Here is a 23,985-nt window from a genome sequence, read left to right as displayed (position 1 = left end):
ATTTTACTTAATAACTTAGCATAATCAGTTTTAGAAAGTTTAATTCACTAGGGTGCCTGGGTGGCACAGTCAGTTAAGCATCCAACTCTTGGTTTCAGCTGAGGTCTTGATCTCAGGGTTGTGAGCTAGGGCCCCATGTTGGGAGAGCCCCATGTTGGGACAGGCTCTACTCTACCCTTGCTTGCTTGCTTGTGTTCGTGCTCTCTAAAATAAATAAATCTTTTTAAAAAAGTTTAATCCACTATAATACCATATAACATGCATATTTTCAAAGATCAAGGTCTTTTTTTTCCTTTCACGAATTTAATTGGTTTACAGTAATACTTACCCCAGTATTCTATTCATTCCATGTCTAGCAGCATAGTGTAATGGAGTATTGTGCTGGTAGGGCTCCCCATAAGATGTATTTGGATCAAGAGATTCTTTCAATTGAGGGTTGTTTTCATAAATTTGGCAGGCCAGGTTTTCGTCACCATTGATGAGTGCTTTACGGAATTTGGTGGTTGTATTTCCCATGTTTTCTTCTGTTTTTTTCTGATAGGCAGTGGCACTTTTTTCCTTCCCCCTTCAGCCACTTCTTGAATGTTTCTGCAACATGTTTCACATTCTAATGGAAGAAAAACATTATATTGTAAAACATCAACTATAAAGCAGTATCCTAAATAAACACAGGAATACTAATAAGACCTAGGAAGCATACATAAGGGAACAAACTAAATTACATTTTACTAAGTTTATCTTAATAGACCAAAAAAACTCAAAATTTTAACACTGCCCAAATTAACTTCTTGTTAAACTGTAACATTTACCCACACAGAGACTCTTAAGGTTTCACAGGCTGTACTTTGTACTATGAAAGTTACCTACATATATGAGCCTTTCAATTTTCCTTTTCACACGGGCAGGAAATAACTTGACTGAATTCATGGTTGAATACACTTAAATCTCTGTCTAAATTATGCATAAAATAGATTCAACCAATTTGTGAGAGAGTGAAAAACCTAGGAAATTTTGCTCATATGTGAACTTCAGAATAGGTGTTAAGTTACAGTAAAAAAACTCCAACAGTCCTTGGCCAGTATGTTCAATGTATGCTAATTTTGCTCCATTCCAATAAATGTTTCTGAATCTACTCTTGAATTATGATAAAAATTAGTGATAAAGGAAATAACATATGTGAAGGCAGGTATGAAATGAAAGGACTATTCAAGGAATGGTAAGTACAGATGGAGTTCAGGATCTCTAATGTTGAACTAACAGAAGATAGAACTGAAAATAAATAGGGGCCAACTAAGAAACTCATACTTTAATGTGTAAAGAATCGATAATTAAAGGCTTTTATGCATGGCAGTGAATAATTATTTTATGCTTTAGAAAATTAATGACTGGGACAGCATAGAAAACAGAATGGAGAGAGAAAAAGAGACAGAATAAGAATCAATCCATCATGTTACCCAATGTTACCTAGTGGCAGTGGCAGGCTGGGCATTAAAACAGAACTTTAAGAATACAGTTGAAAAAAAAAAAAGAATACAGTTGAAAATAATATATACCTGTTCAACACAAGTTTTGTACAGGGTAGTAATAGTTTGAACAGAATACAAATTAACAGACTGAAAAACAAATGAGTTTTGTTTGTTTTTTTAAGTTTCCTATCAAACAGAGGTTCTCATCCTTCCTTGGCTTGATTAACCTGGAGAACTTCAAGAGTCCCATTAGCCAAGCTATACTCCAGAGTAATTAAATCAGTTTCTAAGGGGTGGCACAAGGGCACTGGTACTTCAACTACTTGAGCGATTTCAATGTGCACACACCACTGTATAATAAACTCGTAACTCCCTCTAGCCAAGTGATTATATCTGAGTATGGAGATGAAGATGAACAGGCAGGGTAAGACATCTGCTAAACCTATTTTAGTGATAGGTGTTAACTACTGACTTTCTAAAGCAGTGTATTTTCTGGCCCACATCTATATTTAATGAGGTCACCATTTGAGTGTTTTAAGGCCTCTTTGTTATTGACATTTTTACCTTAAATATGCAAATACCTATGTATAATAGAATGAGTAAAGACAGACAAAAGATAACTGAAAGAACTACAGTTGGCATTTTGTCAAATAACCACCCTATTTATAATGTATGTAAGTATGTGTTTTATGCATAATATACACAGTATAAATATGTATATACATACATTGGATCACTACATAATTTAAATTTTTAAAAATTTTTCAGAGGGTTGCTAAAATCTGTAGACTAAAGTACTATTCCTTTATCATTTCATCTAGAATGAGAGAAGATCCCTCATTCTGACAGTCTTACACTTATCATAATATACTGAAGACTTAAGCAAGTGCTCTATAAGAAAAGTAAATTCTATCTAAGATGTGAAAAAAGAAATATCTAATAAAGCAATGATATCTTGGGGTATTTATTTAAAATAACAAGATACTTAAAAAAAACCAATAATACTCTAAATGTGCTGTCACTCATGGTGAAAAGCATAATGGCATCTAGAAACCTTTTTGTGGTTCTCAGTTATTTTCAAGTCTGTTTCATTTTTAAAATTTGAGTTCAATAAGCCTGAAAATCAGCAGGAAATGCATCATTTAAAAATCATAGCTCCATTCTCTCAGATGATCCTTACAAGTCTCACCTAGAAATTTGCCAGATGTGTCCTTTAACTTTTTCATAACCACAGCTAGTATAACCTGAGGTGACTGTTCCCTCTTTGTTTGAATCAAACTGGTAAGTAATATTTCCCCAACTCTAAGATAAATTAATATACAGAGCTTCATGAGGCAGGTGAAGGACAAGCAAAGGGGTGAAAACAATTCCTTATTTGGGGCTTTTAAGTTTTACAGGAAAAGTGGGAAACTATAGTACTTGATAAGTTATTTAATGAAAAAAGTAAGAAAAATGTAGCCTGTCAATGGACTCTAGAAAGCATTCCTTAATTTCTGATTAACTTTTAATTATGAAGAGTTCTATAACTCTTGCTTTAAATCTTTGTCTTTTAACTTCCCTTTTCACAGGTTAATAATCTGAAAAAAATTTCAAGTGCACCCAAATTAATAAACTACTCCCAGAAATCTTTTATAGAATATGAAGTTCTTCAGAAATAACATGCTCTTAACTTCTCTGTTTTAGAAGTTCTCTGTACTTCAGAATTTACAGAAGTAAATTATTTTTAAAGTCATAATCATAGATTGAAGTTATTGACCTAAATGATATCATTGGTTCCCATTCGTCATCTATCTAGAAGAAAACTTGTTTTTTTTTTTTAAAGAAAACTTGTTATACACATCAACCATCTACTTCTAATTCATCCTTCTGCAACTGTCTGCACTACTGATAAGAATAGCAATTATAAATCTACAACTAAACATCTCTTAGCCAGAAGAAACAAGTAGTAAGTTCATTCAAACAGTAAGTCCCAACCCCATTCCACTGTAGGTTGAAATCCAAGAACTGTGTTCATTCTCTAATTCAACAAGCACTATTAATCTTTAGTTATTTTCATTCATCACTATGCATCAGAATAACCTGGAGAGGTGATTTCATCTGGTCTAAGGACCAGAAAGGGAATCTTAAAAAGCCTCCCACTTGATTACAACATGCAGGTTAGAGTTGAGGACCACAAATTAGTTTTGAAATTGCAATTCCAAAGGTACTGGCACACAGTGTGATCGCAAGGAAAAGTGTTGGAGTTGGAAAGACTTGTGCTCAAATTCTGTTTTTATGTTAGCAAGTAACTTTTGTTTTCTTGTCTGTAAACCAGCAGTATCAATATCTTTCTTCAGTTGACAAATTATGTATGAACAAAAAAAATCATTGAACCTATGGGGTTTATATTCTAGTGGGAGTAGAAAGATAAACAGTGTAAGGATGTGATTTTATTCTACATGCAACAATGAGCCATTACATGTTTTAAGCTACATCTTTCAGGCTTTAGCATTTTTAGAAAAATGCATTCATAGTTTATTGATATTGATATATGAATCAATAGTTTGATCATTTTTATTGCTGACTAGTATTCCATTGCATGGGTGTACCACTGTTTACCTACTCACATATTAAAAGACAGGTTGGTTATTTCCAGGTTTTGACAACTGTTAATAAAGCTATCATAACATTCACATACAAGTTTTATGTGGATGTATGCTTTAATTTCTCTTGGGCAAATGTCCAGGAATGGAATTGCTGGGATATGTAAGTCATTTGTTTAACTTCATTAAGAAGCTACTAAACTGCTTTCCAGAGCAGATGTACCAATTCATTCCTATCTGCCATGTATGAGAGTTACAGTTGCTCTGTATCTCAGTCAACATCTGGAATTATCAGTTTGTTGGGAGTTTTCTTCCCTTTTTATCCCTTATGGTAGCCATCCTAATGGATGTACTGTGGTACCACATAATGGTTTTAATATTAATATTAAAGATATTTCTTAGATATTTCCTAACGATTAATGATATGGATCACGCTTTGATATACTTACTTGCCACGAGTGTATCTTGATTGTATATCTAAAATGTCTCAACAGTCTTTTTTTAAGATTTATTTATTTATTTATTAATGAGAGAAAGAGACAGAGAGAGAGAGAGAGGCAGAGACACAGGCAGAGGGAGAGGCCGGCTCCATGCAGGGAGCCTGCCATGGGACTCAATCCCGGGTCTCCAGGATCACGCCCTGGGCTGAAGGCGGCGCTAAACTGCTGAGCCACCCGGGGCCGCCCTAAAATGTCTCAACAGTTTTTAAGATGGATTACTGTTGAATTTGAGTTCCTTATATATTCTGTAAAAAAAAAAGTCTTGTGATAAATGTGATTTGCAAATATTTCTTCTAGTCTGTAGCTTCTCTTAACTCGATCCCAGGGCTGAAGGCAGCACTAAACCACTGAGCCACCGGGGCTTCCCTATCCACAGAAATTAAATCAAAATGAATTAAAGAGGGCATCCACCACCCCCTTTGTGGCTCAGCAGTTTAGCACCACCTTCAGTCCAGGGTGTGATCCTGGAGACCTGGGATCGAGTCCCACATCCGGCTCCCTGCATGGAGCCTGATTCTCCCTCTGCCTGTGTCTCTGCCTCTCTCTCTCTGTGTCTCTCATGAATAAATAAATAAAATCTTTAAAAAAAATGGGTTAAAGATGTGAATGTAAAACCTGAAAACCATAAAGCTCCTAGAAAAAAACAGGTGGCAAGCTCCTCGATATCACTCTTAACGATGATTTTTGGCATAGACACCAAAAGCAAGGCAACAAAAGCAAAAATAAACAAGTGGGATATCAAACTAAACAGCTTCTACACAACAAAGGAAACCATCAACAAAATGAAAAGGCAACCTACAAAATGGAAAGAAAATATTTGCAAATCATTTATCTGATAAGGGGCTAACATCCAAAATATATAAAGAATTCAATCAACTCAGTAACAAAAAGCAATCCATTCAAAGATGAACAGAGGATCTGGACATTTTCCCGAAGACATACAGATATATGGTCAACAGGTACATGAAAAGATGGGTCAGCATCACTAATCATCATGAAAATACAAATAAAAAACATAAGGCGTCATCACCTTAGATGTTAGAATGGCTATTATAAAAAAGACAAGAAATAAAAAGTGTTGGTGAGGATGTGAAGAAAGGAAGCCCCTGGATAGTGTGTTGGTGGGAATGCAAATTGATGTAGCCACTAGGGAAACCACTAAGGTGGCTCCTCAAAAATTAAAAATAGAACTACTGTATGATCCAGCAATTCTGGGTATTTATCCAAAAGAAAACAAATACACTAACTTGAAAAGATTCATGCATTCATGCAGCACTACTTACAATAACCAAAATATGAAAACAACCAAGTATCCACTAATGGATGAATACATAAGGAAAATGACATATATGACATATATATATAAATATATACGTAAGTATATATATATGTGTGTGTGTGTGTGTGTGTGTGTGTATATATACTGGAATATTATTCAGTCATATAAAAAAATGAAGTCTTGCCATTTGTGACAAATGGTTGGACCTTAAGGGCATTATGCTAAGTTTAATAAGTCAGAGAAAGATACTGTATGATCTCACTTATATGTGAAATCTTAAAAATCAACGAACCAAACAAAAACACAGCTCATAGGTATAGACAACAGACTGGTGATTGTCAAGGGCAGGGTATAGGGGATAGGCAAAATGAGTGAAGGGAATCAAAAGGTACAAACTTCCAGTTATAAAATAAGTAAGTCATGGGGATGTAATGTACATCACTAAGTTAGCAATACTGTATTGTGTATTTGAAAATTGGTATGAGAGCAAATCTTAAAAAGTTCTCATCGTAAGAAGAGAAACTTTGTATGTATGGTGATGGATGTAATTAATTAGACTTACTGTGGTGATCAAATACTGATTCATTATGCTGTACACCTAAAACTAATATAATATTGTATATCAGTAATACTTCAGTTAAAAAAATAGTTGACTATATTTGTGTGCATCCAATTCTGGACTCTATATTCTGTTTCATTTTTCTGTGTGTCTATTCTTTCAGCAATACTGTATTATCTTGATTACCAGAAGAACTGACATCTTAACAATATTGAGTGTCCTGATCCATGCACATGATATTTCTGTCAATTTATTTATGTCTGGGACACCTGGGTGGCTCAATGGTTTCAGCGTCTGTCTTTGGCTCAGGGCGTGACCCCAGAGTAGAGGGATTGAGTCCCACATCAGGCTCCCTGCATGGAGCCTGCTTCTCCCTCTGCCTCTCTGTCTCTCATGAATAAATAAATAAAATCTTAAAAAAAATTTATTTATGTCTACTCTGTCTTTTCAGTGTTTTGTAAATTGGTTGCATCATACAAATGGCATACGTATTTTGTTAAATATATACATATTTATTTTGGGGGAGTGCTATTATGAATGGTACTATAAAATTTTTTAAGTTCCTATTGTTCATTTCTAGTATATAGAAATACAACTGAATTCATATATTAGACCTTGTAAACTATAAATTTGCTAAATTAATCTATTCTAGGAGTTTTTTGGTAGATATTTTGTCTAAAGTAGGCTCAATGTCTTCTATGAAGAGGGGAAGTTTTATATCTTCCTTTAACACCTACTTGCCTTTTCTTTTTCTTGTTTTATCATACCGGGTAGATTGATTTTTTTAGTGAAAGTTAGGAAAAACAGAATTATTTGTATAGAGTATATAAATATCTCAGGGAAGATATTTAATAATCACAAAGTGAAAAGTGGCAATTTTACAATGAAGAAACATGGGAAATACCACCTTAACCAAGGGATTAAGATTAATACCACCAATAACATATTGACATCATTTCCCCTGACTTAGTACACTAAAAAAAGCACATTACTACTGTAGTATTCTTGTGAAAAAGTGCATAACGTCGACCTAAATATACGAAAGTATCAGATAAACTCAAATTGAGTGACATTCTACAAAGTAACCGGCCAGCACTCTTCAAAAGTGTCAAGGCCACAAAACATGAGAAGTGACTGTACAAATATTCACAGATTAGGGGAGATTTAAGGAAATGTGAGAACTAAATGCCACATGACATCAGAGATTGAATTCTAGAACAGAAAACAAAGTCATAAATGGAAAACTGGTAAAAACCAAATAAAGTATATAATAGGTTAATATTTATTTCACCAATGTTAATTTCTTAGTTTTGATAATTATACTATGATTATACAAGATGTTTACATTACATCAAGCTGGGTGAAGTGTAGGCAGGAAGTCCCTGTCCTACTTTTTTTTTTTTTTTTTGAAGATTTATTTGAGAGAGAGAGAGCGAGCAGAGGGAGAGGGAGACAAGTAGACTCCTCCCTGCCGAGTGAGGGTTCCAATGTGGGGCTTGATCCCAGGATCCTGAGATCATGACCTGAGCCTAAATCTAGTCATATGCTTAATCAACTGAGCCACCCAGGTGCCCCCTCTGTCTTATTTTTGCAACATTTCTGTAAGTCTAAGATTGGTTTAAAATAAAAAAGTGAAAAAAAAATTCTCCTAGCTACTGTGTTGAGAACACAGGAAGGCACAGATAGAAATAGGGAGACTAATCTGGAGGATACTAGAGTAATCTAGTTAACGAATTACAGTTTCATATGCGAGGATGGTACAAATTGAGGTGATGAAAAGTATTTGCATTATAGATATATTTTGAATAGTATTTCCTGAAAGAAACCTTTAAAGAGTGTAAACAGGGCAGTGTGGGTTATTAATTATCCAATAAAATAACAAAAGGAATAAAATAGGAACAATGTCCTGAATTCCCAAATCCTTGAAAACCCATTCCCCACTAGGAAATGAGTAGAAAGGACACTCTAAGAAAATCAATGCTATTTATTACTAATTTTGGTACCAAACTTCTAATCCTTATGCAGTCTCTTAACCCAGAGTATTTAGCTATGCTATATGTAAAACACAAGGTCCACTGGCTGCTCTAGCCTAGATTTCTCTGATGGTGAGAAGAGACAGAGAAAGAAAGGAAAAAAAGGTTAAGACTAGCTGCCTAAATTCATTACATTCCTGCCACTTTGTACCAAAATGTACAAACCCTAGGGGCCCAACTATATCTCTAAAGATTCTATGCTGTCAAAACATTTCTTTTAGAGGGGAATAAGGAAAAAAGCATGTCTTGCTCTCTTCTAGAGCTTAAGGTATAGAGTTAGTTAGCTTCGGTGATATAGGGTTAAGGATGTGATCAGAGAAGTATGTAGGCAAAGGGGCAGTGGTAGTCAAGTCTTTTGGATTTACCTTCTATAAAATCTTCAATGGTTTCCTACAAATAACAGATTATACTCAAATTCTTAGGAAGAGCATAACTAAGGCTGTACCATAAAAGTGCTTTTAAAAACAATGAGTTGGGGATTTGCATAAGGAAAAAAGCTGAGGTAAGGCTTAATAGCTAGGTAGGACCAGACCCTTAGATTCATGTCCTAAATCTGGCTTCAGCTTTCAACTTAATTTTAGATCATCACAGTTCTTAATGGTATTTCCCACTTCTGAAATGATAGAAGGATTTTATGTGATACCAGTATGATAATTATTTTGACTTTAAACTTGGCCAGTGTAATTCAGTGTTATGTATATATCCCGTTTGTTCTGACAGACTGATTAAATGCAATGGGGTGTAGTGAATTGAAAAAGCTTTTAAGCTAGACAGACCTAGGATCTTGACAAGTCTGTTAATGACAACATCCATTTTGTTAAGAAAATGATATTTATTTCTGAGGGCCATTGTAAAGATTAAATGTAATAATGTACATAAAGTTCCATAACTCATAAGGAATAATTGATACAACATATCCTTTATTCCACTATAAAGCACACCATAAAGAATACCTTATATTTTTCTATATGAAGAATGTTTGTAGTACTGAATTTTTACTAATTAAACTAATAAAATCACAGAAATAGAAAGGACTACATTTAAATCCTATCAGAGTACACTCCCTAGATTTAACCATAAGAGCTTTAATGGCTTGTAAGTAAATGCTTTCCACATTAGATAACCTAAAAAGCCTATCCTGACATTGACCATAAGATGATCATTGAAATCCTATATGAAATGTATTTGTATCTTTCATACTTCATATGTTAGATTATCATGGGCATTTAATGAGATACAGGTTGTCCCAAAAGATGATGCCAATAAAACACGATTATTAAAAATTAACATGACTTAAGGTTCTCCTTTTATTCTTTTAAGAACTGGGATGGCAAAGATTGGAGAACTGCCATTAAAAAAAAAAGTCCATGCAGATTTTAGCAACTAGCAGTAAGAATAGAACGTACTGCAGTAAAAGGAAACTGCCATAGTTCCTTAGGACATTGACTTGAGATAAAAAGGCTGAATTTGATCGACCAAATGACACAATAAAGAAGGCCTTCAGAAATATGTCAAGCTAGTGAAAAGCTACTATGGAATCCTACATCTTCCTGTAAGGTTACTACTCACAGCAGCAGCTGGTCTCTAAGCACCCTTCACTCCTCAACATATATTCCTTGATCTTAATCCTATTACTACCACGATCGTACCAATCTCGGCCTTGCTACTAACTTATTATGTGGCCTTATCTATAAATGACGTCAGTTCTCATTTTCTCCCTGTTCAAATGGACTGTTAAGGCCCTGTGTTATTCTGGCCTCAGCTGTTCTCTCTCTTCCCTAGCTCCTGCTTCTTTTCCCCTTAGGGTGTTGCTCTATTTGCACACTGTCTGCCTTCTAGTTTTTCCTACAAGCATGCTCTGGCCTTGGGCCCTGTTCACTTGCTCTTCTCTTAGCTGGAAATGATCTTCCTCAAAGAGCCCTTTCTTGGCCACTTTTTAATACTTTATCCCCGCTCATCTTTCCTTCATAAAATGTATGTAATGATAAAATAATGATTTATTTCTTTTCTCTCTCCTCCACTAAAACAATTTCCGTGAAGGCAGCCTTTGTTTGTTTCACTATCATATCCAGCCCCAGGAGTAGTATCAGGCATTTGTTGAATGGATAACTGAGTATATATATGTGTGTATGTAGGGTTCCTAAGCTCCCTTTTCAATTCTGGTATGTTATGATTAACTTAAGGGCTTGTGGAATTAGTGAACATCTCAGATGTTCAGGTCTGAGCCTGAGGTCTAAACAGTCCTTTCGGTTCCAATTTTTTTTAAAGTAATCTCTATGCCCAACATGGGGCTTTAGCTCATGACCTGGAGATCAAGTCACATGCTCTGCCAACTAAACCACCCACGTGCCCCTTTTGGTTCCAATTTTTGATGACTGGCTTGCTTTAATGGATCTTTTAAAATTTCCAAATGTAACACACACATCCTAACACACAGCTACACATATGCACAAATTGACAAATATCACTTAATTCAAGGATCAATGTATACTATGCGTGAAACACAATACACAGACAATATTTCCTAGCCTGGAATATTAGTCCCTATACAGTTTAATCCCAACTTACTTTGATAACTTCAACTTAACCATATTCCTTTCCAGAAATCCTATATACTCTGGCTATAGACTGTTTATTCTTCTCTGAGATACATGTAAGCTTCTGTGCCTTTGTCCTCACTGGTCTGTTAACTTGGAAGGTATGGATTCTCCCTTCATACTTGCCAAATACCTCATCCTTCACAGCTGCCAAATGTCTTATCTTTGAAGTCCAACTCAAGTATCACCTCTTCTCTGGAGTCTTTCTTGATCTCTCAGGGAATTCTTGTTCACTCCACCATAGTGATCATCACTGTAGTCTACTTACTTTACCTGTTTGTCCTCTAAATTTAATCAACTATAGGCTTCAAAGGCCTTAATCATGTGTTTGCTTTCTCCTTATTGCTAAGGACCTATTCCTGTGCCTGGCACAAATGTTTATCCAATTGGATGTTAACAAGGCACCACAACTAAGAAGGCTTTCTAACCTTTACTGGCAGACTTGATTGGGTAGTTCCTCCTTCCGACTGTTCACAAGTTGGTTTCCTTATATTTCTACCTATACCAAACTTTTTCTTTAAAGGACCAGACACTAGATATTTTAGGCTTTGTGATTCATGTGATCTTTGTTGCAACTACTCAATTCTGCTGTTGTAGCTTGAAAGCCACAGGCAATACATAATAGAACAGGTATGGTTGTGTTCTAATAAAAGTTCATTTAAAAAAACAGACAGGAAGGTTTGGTCTATGGGTTGTAGGTTTGTCAACTGCTGATTTGATGGAAGGAATACAGCATAGAACAATTGGGTTGGAATTCCGTATTTACTATTCCCTAGTTTCTAGCACAAATCCCTTAATTTCTATATATCTTAATTTCCTCATCTATAAAATAGGCATAAGGTCACCTATCCTGCAGGATTGTCATGATTATCTATATATAATACAGTGCCTGTTGCATGGTAGGTACTCAATAAATTTTTTTTTTTTAAAAGAGCTATTTTAGAGAGAGAGAGGGTGAAGGAGGGAGAAGAGAGAGAGACTTCTCAAGAAGACTTCCTGCTGAGAGCAGAGCCCAAAGTGGGGGCTCAATCCCACGATCCTGGGTACTCAATAAATTTTATCTCCCTTCCTCTATCAGGATCTGTAAGCCATTTGTAAAGATTCAGCTGCTGCCTTTACTCAATACTCATTCTTTTTAACAGTGAAAACTCAAGAAAAACGTCACCAACTCTATGTTCTATACCAGGAATGATATATAACTGGTAGTCTAGACTTTATCATTTATCAGGTGTCTGTTGGCAAGTTTAAAAACTGTGTTTTTTCAACTACCTTTTGAACCAAGGTTAATTCTATTTTTATTACATTCATAGGTCAGTGCCAATATTAATAAAGGTCTCTCCTATGTAACTGCACTTACAAGTACTAAGTGAAAGGGATTTAGAATTGAGTACAAAGCTAGAAAACAGAATCTCACACTGGAAATCATTGCAAATGTGCATACACACATATATACCCCTATCTTTGGCAGGACACAAGAGGTCTTAAGTCTTGAAATGTTGCTTAAAATGAAGTATGGTTTAAGAGCTTGAATTGCATATTATGTCAAAGTCAAACGTGGCTTTACCCTTGGTAGCTTCCCAGAAGTTCATGAATACCTCTAGTTTACGTGAAAACTTAGGAGTGTTAGACAGTAGTAGTATGAAAATGTTCTGAGTGGAGAAGAATCTTTCAACAAAGAAGGCAACTTCTCTGTAATAGGCATTCCTGAATTAAAAATTCATTTTGATTTATTACAGTATCTTAATACGGCAGCATTCAAAACACAAAAACCACAAAGGTATTATCACCATAGTACTGAAAAATCTCTATGTGGCAATTTGGCTGCCTGAGGTTTCTCAGTTAACCAAGGAAAAGGAGATAATCCAATACACTCTGGCTGCTCTTGGATATCGTTTATGTCCATATAGCTTTCAGTGTGGAAAAGGATGCTGCAGTCAGAAAAGGAAGACATGAACACTGCTGCCAAGGGCAGCACCTGACTGCCTCTTTTTGCCAAACTAGCCGGTGAACACTGAAAACAGTGTGAGATCCACAAGTGGAAAATTGTCCAAACCTGAGACGTAACTACTCTATAAGACATTACTCCTCCTTTTCTATTTCCTATTAAAACATAATTATCTGTAATGATCACAGAACTCAGAAGTCTCCACATGAGTAAATTTTTCAGAGAGCTGAAATTTTTCTTAGGTAATATTCCATTTTCGTATACTTGACTTTCCAACTATTTAAAATGTTAATGTGATATTCTCTAACTTCCCCTTCACAACTACTTTTTGTACTTTGAATTCAGAATTTTACATAGTGCTGAAAAATAAACATAATTTCACACAGTGCTGAAAAATAAACATTTCAGTCTCTGATGCTATAATACTGTCAGCAGATAGCTTAATTTCAGCAACTTTGGCATCTCTGATTATTCAGCAGTGTGAGGGATGAAGGTTGCCTAAGAAATCTGAAAATGAAAAAAAAAAAAGAAATCTGAAAATGACAAACCCATCCCCATTAAAGTTGGCTCAACTGATCCTCTGGTTGCTTCTGTCTCTATTGGCTAAATAGGGGTGGGTGTGAGGTGTGTGGGCATGGAAAGGGAGGAAGAGGAGTATTTCCTAGGTGACACCTTTTTAAAAAAAATTAAAAAATTTAATTAAGGTATAGTTAACATACAATGTTATTATTAGTTTCAGGTATACAACACAGTGAATGACAAATTCTATAAATTAAGCTTGCTCATCATAAGTGTAGTTACCATCTGTCACCATACAAGTTATTACCATATAAATGACTGTTATTTCCTATGCTGTGCTTTTCACTCCTATGACTTATATATTTTTAACTAGAAGTTTGTACCTCTTAATATACCACCTATTTTGCCTATCCTTCCCACCCTCTCTCCTCTGGCAACCACCACTTTGTTCTCTGCATTTATGACTTGTCTCTGCTTTTGTTTTATAAATTCCATAATACAAGTGAAATCATATGGTATTTGTCTTTCTCTGATTTATTTCACTTAGCATCATACCCTCTAGGTCCATCCATGTTGCAAACAGCAAGGTTTCATTCTTTTTTATGGCTGAATAATATTTCTGTGTGTGTGAGAGAGAAAAAAAGAGAGAGAGGGAGGGAGATATTACATACTCTTTACTCATTTGTCTATCAATGGACACGTATTGTTTCCATATCTACTGTCTATTATAAATAATGCTGCAATAAACATAGGGGTGCATATTATCTTTTTGAATTAGTTTTTGTTTTCTTTGGGTAAATACCCAGTAGTGAAATTACTGGATCATATGGTATCTCTATTTTTAATTTTTTGAGGAACCTCCATACTGCTTCGCACAGTGGTTGCATTTATTTACATTCCCACCAGTGTACGAGGGTTCCTTTTTATCCACATCCTTGACACTTGTTATTTCTTGTTTTTTTTTTTTTTGAGACATGTCTCTTTTTCTTTCTTGCAGGATGGAGGCTAAAGGGCCTAAATATATTCCCAAAGGTAAGCTTTGTATAGCCTAAAAATGTCAAAAATTTGTACTGTTCTCTTCTACAAATGAGAGGAAAAATGGTTACATCAGCTCTCAGGACTGGAGCAAAGCTTTAGATAAACCTAAAGGAGGAAAATGGCAGAGAAGGGCGGGGCTTTCCAACAGTTTCTTTAACCTAGCTGCTGCAGCAGCAACTGAATCCTCTGGCACTTCCGGATATGCCCCTAGCTCAACACACACACACACACACACACACACACACACACACCCCTATAATGTTAACTATGTAAATGATAAATTTACTTCTAGTAATGTTTAAATAAATTAATGAGACAAGAGGTAAATTTTCACAAAGTATCTTTGTATTTTGTAGCTATTATATCTGGATGTAGGATAATATTGATGTATATATCATATGCTTGTAATTTCACATATGCCAGAGAGATCATCTCAATTGGGGAAAGCTGCAAAGAAAAAATGGTAATGGAACAAAATTTCCTTGCTTTTCTGCTGCTGCTGAGCAAATCAAAATTTAAACTCTTTGAATATTAGGAACAGACTAAATCTCCATAACTAATGATTTTGCCTATTGGAAACTCTGCAGAAAAGACAACATAAAAAGAAAAGCAATCTTTAGATGTAGGTAAAATTTTGGAGTTTTAAAAAGCAATTTTTACTTGCTAATGAGCTCTTGAAATGAAATTTCTGGGCAGCCTGGGTGGCTCAGTAGCTTAGCGACGCCTTTGGCCCGGGGCGTGGTCCTGGGGACCTGGGATCAAATCCTGCATCAGGCTCCCTACATGGAGCCTGCTTCTCCCTCTGTCTGTGTCTCTGCCTCTCTGTCTCTCTCTGTGTCTGTGATGACTAAATAAAATCTTAAAAAAATAAAAGAAATGAAATTTCTGATCCGTAGATGCTGATGATTTTTTAGACTGATGTACATATTTTTGAATGGGTCAATTTGGACTCTAAGATTGATAGGATTAAAAGGCTAATAAAAAAGCCTTGCTTCTTGCTTGGATTTGGAACACAGCTATTGGGCCTTGTAGAGTCTTACCTTTGTAAAAGACTAGCTACTAGCATTTTTGGAATTCTGAATTCACAGGCCCTAATTGCTTGAGCCTGACCCTAGCTAAAACCTGAAGCTGTCAGATATGGGTTGCTTTAGCCTCAGCATAAGCTCCACTGAACTAAAAGCAAGCAGAGGCTCAATGAACAGAATTCAGATTTTAGGAGTGCTGCAGATTTAGGACACCATTCTGTGGGGCCCTAAACTATGAAAACATCAATGGATGCCAGCTGGATTGTCTGGGTCATATCCACATGCCCACAATAAACGTTATTCTCTGATGGGACCATCTAAAATTAGGCTACTAATCGGCTCTATATTTCTGATGCAGAAGCTAATTGCATTCCTGACTTGCAATTCCTGCCAAAAGCTGCAAGATGGAGGAGGAGACATCACAAGGTGATGTGATCATCACTACTCAGTACTGACAGACTGGATTCAAGACTTTCTCTGGGGGATGGCCCACTGCTGTTGACTTGTGTTCAGGCTTTCAGTTAGTTATAATTTACAACAGTGGACTAATAGCCTGATTCTAATTCCATCACCTTTCTCCTAGTAGACATCCCTCAGTGAGGCACTCTGATTATTAGATACACAGCTGTCCAGAAAAGGGGATTGGTCTTTTCTAGGTTGCTCACTAGAAATTTAGCCAGGCCAAAAGAGAGGAAAAGCTGTATCATCCCATTTTGAAAAATTCTGAATAGTAAGGATTTATTCCTGACCAATTCCTGAGCATGTCTTTCTGGTCATATTATAAAAAAAATATTTTTCTATGAAAATGCTTTTGTCTTTCTTGTAGCCAATCTTTGTGCATAAAAGACTGGGTGAGAACAGGGAATAATTTAATAAACATAAAGTTAAGATTGTTAAGTGAGACACTGATTTTATAACAAAAGAGAGAAAACAAAAATATGGCATCTGGGGAAGCATGGGAAAGAGTATCAATGATCTTTGTCTCTAGGAACTATTCTCGGAGGTGTTCCCTTCCTGAAAGAGGTTGCCTTTCCAAAAGGCTGTGAGCATTTTGAATTCAAAATGACTGCTGAGCTATGATCACACCTGACAGTCCTGACTACAAGCCAGTGAACTTATAGCCCTATTTCCCATACTTTCCATGTAGAATATTTCTAGATGTGGCCCATACTTATCAGGCAGATAAACTGATGTCATGATCAAACAAATCTGTTTGGAACTGTCTGCTTTCAGGCAGTCCTGAGACCAAATAATGGACTGGATGGGGAACCCGAGGGTGGGAGCCCAGAGTAGGCAGTCACATTAGTGGCTCTGTTAACCTGTATTGCCTGAAAATGTCCTGGCTCTTAAAAACAGTGAATTCTTTGTTTCCAGGGGTATTACATATGGCCTCTAGAAATGTATTTCTTTGTGTGTATGCTGGCTATTGAGGACATTGCTTCAGTCCTAGAAGGCATCTAGGTCACCTTCAACTTATCAGTCAGATTTGTGTGTCTTAAATGATGCCTTGGGCTAGATAAAAAAGAAACTTAAATACAAAAACTTAAGGAGAACCCATTTGGCTTTCTAAGATAGACTTTTCTGGTTAATTACATTTACCAATTAGAGGTTCAGCCTAATTTCTGAACAACTTAAAGGCATAGGTATCAAGATGCCATCACTAAAGTGATGGACTGTGTAGAAATAGTTAACGTAGCAGGCTTGAGACTCCTGTCCTTAGAAAAAGCCTGCTTACAAGGAATAGCCCTTTGCAGGTGTCTGGAAACTTAGAATTAATGAGCATTCACACCACTGTCTAACTGATAGGAGTGGTTCAATGTGCCTAAATTGTTTCTATAAACACTGAAGTATATGCTAAATACCTTTTCTTCTGGGAGTCTGGAATTTTGGTATATGCTAGGCAAAAGGTACCAATGTGACCAGTCTTCAGTAACACCTTGGGCACTGAGTCTCTAGTGAGCTTTCTTAACAGACAACATTTCACACATGTCACAATTTGATCCTGGAGGAATAGGTGCCTTCTGTTTCACTCCATAAAGAGAGGACTCTTGAAAGCTTGCCCCATGCATCTTTCCCTTCGCTGATTTTCTTCAAATTTTTTTGCTATAACCAAACTTTTTTTCTTAAGATTTTATTTACTTATTCATGAGAGATGGAGAGAGAGGCAGAGACACAGGCAGAGGGAGAAGCAGGCTCCATGCAGGGAGCTCGACATGGGACTCGATCCGGGGTCTCCAGGATCAGGCCCTGGACTGAAGGTGGCGCTAAACTGCTGAGCCACCCAGGCTGCTCAGAACAGGTACTTTTCAATATCATACTGGAGGTTCTAGCTAATGCAAATAAGACAAGATAAGGAAATAAACAGTATATAGATTGTGAAGAAAGAAATAAAATCATCTTTCTTCATAGATGGCATGATCATTTATGCAGAAAATCCAAAAAATGGACCAAAAAACTACTGGAACTAATAAGCAATTATAGCAAGGTTGCAATACAAGGTTAATATACAAAAGTCAATTGCTGGGGCACGTTGGCGGCTGAGTCAATTGAGCATCCTACTCTTGATTTCAGCTTAGGTTATGACCCATTTCAGCTTAGGTCATGATCTCAGGGTCATGAGATTCCTGCATCAGGCTCTGCATGGAGCTGAGCTTAAGATTCTCTCTCTCCCTCTTCCATGTGTGTGCCCACAATCTCTCTCTCTCTCTCTCACTCTCAGAAAAAATTCAATTGCTTTCCTATATGCCAGCAACGAATGAGTGAAATTTGAAATAAAAAATACTACTTGGGGATCCCTGGGTGGCTCTGTGGTTTAGCATCTGCCTTTGGCCCAGGGTGCGGTCCTGGAGTCCCGGGAGCAAGTCTGGCGTCGGGCTCCCAGCATGGAGCCTGTTTCTCCCTCTGCCTGTGTCTCTGCCTCTTTCTCTCTCTCTCTCTGTCATGAACAAATAAATAAATAAATCTTTAAAAAAATTAATGAAAAAAAATACTACTTATATAATCATCCAAATATATGAAATACTTAGAGATAAATCTAAAAATATATACAAGGTTTGGGCAGCCCGGGTGGCTCAGCAGTTTAGCGCCGTCTTCAGCCCAGGCGTGATCCTGGAGACCCAGGACGAAGTCCCAAAGTCGGGCTCCCTGTACGGAGCCTGCTTCTCCCTCTGCCTGTGTCTCTGCCTCTCTCTCTCTCTCTCTGTCTCTCAAGAATAAATAAAATATTAAAAAATATATATATATAGGGGATCCCTGGGTGGCACAGCGGTTTGGCGCCTGCCTTTGGCCCAGGGTGCGATCCTGGATACCCGGGATCGAATCCCACATCGGGCTCCCGGTGCATGGAGCCTGCTTCTCCCTCTGCCTGTGTCTCTGCCTCTCTCTCTCTCTCTCTCTATGACTATCATAAATAAATAAAAATTAAAAAAATATATTAAAAAAAAATATATATATATACAAGATTTACATGAGGAAAACTACAAAACTGATTAATGAAATCAAAGAAAAAACTTAAAATGATGAAATATTTCATATTAATGGATAGGAAGACTCAGTATTGTCAAGATGTCAGTTCTTTCCTATAAGATTCGATCCAGTCCCAATAAAAATTCCAGCAACTTATTCCTGGAATTCGACAAAATGATTCTAAAGTTTATATGGAGAGGAAAAAGACCGGAGTCTGAAGGAGAAGAACAAAGTTGGAGGACTGATACTACCCAACTTCAAGATTTACTAGGGAGCTACAGTAATCAAGACAGTGTAACAAGAGACAAATCAACAGAACAAAACAACTCCAAAGAGACCCACATAAGTATAGTCAAATGATCTTTGAAAAAGACAATACAGTGGAGCAAAGATAGTCTTTTCAACAAATCATGCTGGAACTACTGGACATCTATATGCAAAAAAATGAATCTAGACAAAGACCTTATACCCTTCACAAAAATCAACTGAAAATGGATCACTGACTTAAATGTAAAACTCAAAATTATAAAACTCCTAGAAGTTAGCATAGGAGAAAACCTAGATGAACTCAGGTATAGTGGTGATTTTTTATTTTTAAAAATTTTTTAAAGATTTTACTTATTTATATGAGAGAGAGAAAGAGAGCAGGGGGAGGGGCAGAAGAAGAGGGAAAGGGACAGGGAGAAGCAGACACCCTGCTGAGCAGACAGCTGGATGCTGGGCTAGATCCCAGGATGTTGAGATAATGACCTGAGCCAAAGTCATTATCTCAAGTCATCGACTTACCCAGGTGCCCCATAGTGATGATTTCTTAGATATGATCCCAAAGGTACAATCTATGAAAGAAATAATGAATAAGCTGGACTTCATTAAAATTAAAACCTTCTCTGTGAAAGACAAAGTCAAGAAAATGAGAAGACAAGCCACAGACTAGGAGAAAATAGTTGCAAAAGATATATCTGATAAAGGACTACTATCCAAAGCATGTAAATAACTCTTAAATATCTGCAAAAAAAATTCTGCTTTAAAGAAATGGGCTAATGATCTTAAGAGCCACCTCACCAAAAAAGATATATAGATGGTAAATAAGCACATTAGAAGATAATGTACATGATATGTCATGAAAAAATGCAAATTAAAGTAACCCTGATATACCACTATGTACCTATTAGAATGGCCAAAATCTGGAATACTGACAGTATCTAATGCTGGCAAGTATATGGAACAACATAAATATCATTCATTGCTGGGAAGAATGCAAAATAGTACATTCTGCAAGACAGTTCGGTGGTTTCTTACAAAACTACACAAATGCTTACCACGTGATCTAGTAATCACAATCCTTAGTACCCACACAAAAACCTGTACACAGATGTTTATAGCAGCTTTACTCATAATTACCAAAACCTAGGAGCAAACAAGATGCCCTTCAACAGATGAATGGATAAACTGTAGTACTCCAGACAATGGAATATTATTCAGCACTAAAAAGAAATGAGCATTAAGCCATAAAAACACACAGAGGAACCTTAAGTGCACATTACTAAGTGAAAGAACCAATCTGAAAAGGCTACAAACTGTACAATTTCAATTATATATTACTCTGGAAAATGCAAAACCTAAAGAGATAAAGATAAATGGTTGCCAAGGGTTGAGGCAAGACAGGGATGAATAGGTGGACCATAGAGAATTTTTAAGGCACTGAAAATACTCTGTATATTATAATGATGGATATATATATCATTATACATTTGTCCAAATCCATAAAATGCACAACACCAAGAGTTAAACCCTAAGGTAACTATGGACATTATTACATTTTAATGTAGATTCATCAAATGTAACAAATATACCACTTTGGTAAGTAACGTTGATAATGGGGAAAGTCTTGTAAGTTGGTAAGGGAGCTATATGGGAAATCTCTGTACCTTCCTTTCAATTTTGCTGTGAACCTAAAAAACTCTAAGAAATTAAATTAAATCTTAAAAAAAAAAACCCAAAAACGCAACTTGAATCCTAATTTTTGTGTTAATCTCTCCGCATTTGTTTCCCGGACCATATGATGGGCATGAGTTATTGTATAAGTACTTAGCACAATGTCTAAAATAGAAGGCATTTAAGAAAAAGAAATATATGCTCCTTGTGCCTGCTTTTTTTTTTTTTTTACCAGAAAATTTTTCTGCCTTTTGGTTAATAACTTTAGGACAGTTGAAAGAGCTCAAAATCTGACCACTAGACAAATGATGAATGACTGTTCCAACCCAAGTTGTGCAATTCGTGTCTGATCATTACGTCCTTCTAATTCACTTTAAGCAGTCTTAGAAACTAGTTACTTAAACTAAACTGAATACATATGTGCATTAAAATAAGGCAAACAAAATTATCCAAAAAAAATATGCCAGGGATACATCAAAATTTAAAACAGGACAAATTTGTGTTAGACCTTTTACATCCACTAAGTTAAGGAATCTGAGTAACATTACATGAGATTTCTGTAATATATAGGGAACTCCTAGAACTATCAGTCCAAACCCATGTTTGCTGTTAGCATGTTTGTGTGATATGGTTTATACTCAAGAGGTATTTTACTTCACTTGAAAATGTTTGAATAAAATTAATTTTAAAGAAAAATGGACATACTTATGCAGAAAGAACAACCAACATGCTTTATATTCAATATTGTTAAAAAGGTTGGTCCTCATTTGTCAAGATACTCTAATTTAAATTCAGTGTGTTCTGCCTACTAGAACTTCCAGACTAAGGAGAAGTAAATTGTTTTATGCAAACTAATATTCTCTCATATTTTCCTATTAAAAGATTAAATTCACGAAGGTCATGATAATTCTTACAATTAACACTGTCACTAATTTAAGAAAGTTCTAAGAAAACCTAAAAAGATCTGAAATAATAACACTGAAAAATACTCGAGTATGGTACCTAAAATCTATGACTTTAAACAGTATATACTAAATATACATCACTACTAAGGAAATTATACTATCAACTAAAGGAGTTTTCTAACTTCTCTTTTTAAAAAGGTATTTATTTATTTATTTATTTATTTATTTATTTATTTATTTAAGAAAGAAAGCACATGCATAAGTGAGTGTGGCAGAAAGGGACACAAGGAGAGAGAGAGAGAGAGAGAGAGAGAGAGAGAGGAGTCTTAAGCACACTTTGTGCTGAGCTCAGAGTCGGATATGGGACTGGATCTCACCATCCTGAGATTTCAACTTGAGCTGAAACCAAGAGTTGGATGCTTTACTTTTGAAACTGAGTGTATGCGAATGTTAAAAATTTAATCAAATTTCCATTTTAGGAGTTTTAAATTATGATAATTTTTTAAAGTAGATTCCATGCCCATGGAGCCCAACACAGAGCTTAATTAAACACATGACCCTGAGATCAAGACCTGAGCTGAAATCAAGAGTTGGATACTTAACTGACAGCCACCCAAGTGCCTCAAATTATGGTAAAATTTCAGATAAACATCCAATTTCTGTATACTGGAAGGTTATTATCATTATACCTACTAAACAGGACAATACTAAGAGAAGTAGAAGGAACAAAAGAAGGGACAGAGCCAATTTCCTGCTAATGTATAGTCTTTTTATTCACAATAAGGTATTTGAAGATCATCCTCAGGGAGAAGGAATGAGTGACTGATTAACCTCTAATGTCACAATACTACTTTAATAGTCTAGTGAGAAAGAAACACAGGGAGTAGAAATGCTTGGTTCTTTACTTGATAACTGAGGTAAATAAAAACATCCATTGTTTTTCTATTCCCAAAACATCGCTCAATAACAAAAAGCTAAACAATCCAATTAAAAAACACGGCAGAGGAACTAAATAGACATTACTCTAAAGAGGACATCAAAATGGTCAATAAACACATTAAGGATGTTCAAACATCACTAATCATCAGGGACATACAAATTAAAACCACAATGAGATATCACCCCAAACCTGTTAGAATGGCTATCAAGAAGACAAAAGACAACAGATGCTGATGAGGATGTGGTGAAAGGCAACCCTTATACATAGCCAGTGGGAATAGTAAATAGTAAATAGTAAATTAAATAGTAAATAATCACAGCATTATTCACAAAAGCCAAGATACGGAAGCAAACCAAATGCCTATCAATGGATAAATGGATAAAAAAGATGTGTTACATATACATAATGGAATATTACTCAGCCACGAGAAAAGATATCCTCCCATACGCAACAACATGGATGGATCTTGAGTACATTATGCTAAGAGAGATAAGTCAGACAGAAAAAAAACAAGTACTGTAGGATACCATTTATATGTGGAATCAAAAAATCTTTTAAAAAGGGTGTATAATAGTAGTTACAGGACTAAGGGATAAGAATTATGGTGCTTAAGGGTACAAACCTATAATAAGGAACCGATAAGCCACAGAGATCTATGACATGATATAATGAATATAAACAATGATACTATAATTATGTAATATAATAAATATCACTATATTGGTAATCATATTACAATATATAAATGTATCAAAGTAACATGTTGCTGGGGTGCCTGGGTGACTCAGTTGATTAAGTGTCTGACTCTTGATTTCAGCTCGGGTCACAATCTCAGAATTGTAGGAATGACCCCGCTTCAGGCTCCATGCTCAATGTGGAGTCCGCTTGTCCCTCTCCCTCTGCTCCTTCCTCTCCTCTCCTCTCTTTCAAATAAATGAATAAAATCTTAAAAAAGAAAAAAAAAAGATGCTGTACACTTTAAACAGTGTTAACATGTCAAATTAATTCATAATTAAATAAATAAATGCCATGAGAAGAGGGAGAAAAAGAAATGTACCAAATTGAGGTGATTATTTGTTAAATATGATAGTCACATTTTTTTTCCTTGACATAATCTTAGTAATATACTTCATACAAAATAAAAATTACAAATACTAAACTTCAAAAGATAAAACAAAAACAAATTATTAGCAGCAA

At 35.8% G+C, this 23,985-nt stretch overlaps 1 protein-coding gene across 9 annotated transcripts in view; it reads right to left on the bottom strand.

Moving 5' to 3' along the window:
- The window catches only part of ANKIB1 (ankyrin repeat and IBR domain containing 1), a 239,213-nt gene that overhangs the window by 88,707 nt on the left and 126,521 nt on the right, over nucleotides 1-23,985 (bottom strand). For all 9 annotated transcript variants that reach the window (XM_038556785.1, XM_038556781.1, XM_038556779.1 and 6 more), the window contains one exon: nucleotides 329-607. In XM_038556785.1, coding sequence (XP_038412713.1) covers nucleotides 329-516 — 188 coding nt within the window. In that variant the 5' untranslated portion in view covers nucleotides 517-607. The remainder of the gene's footprint in view (nucleotides 1-328; nucleotides 608-23,985) is intronic.

Source organism: Canis lupus, chromosome 14, assembly GCF_011100685.1.
Source record: "Canis lupus familiaris isolate Mischka breed German Shepherd chromosome 14, alternate assembly UU_Cfam_GSD_1.0, whole genome shotgun sequence".
In the NCBI taxonomy this organism is placed as follows: domain Eukaryota; kingdom Metazoa; phylum Chordata; class Mammalia; order Carnivora; family Canidae; genus Canis; species Canis lupus.
Note: the sequence above shows the minus strand (reverse complement) of the source record. Positions and strands in the feature narration are given on the sequence as shown.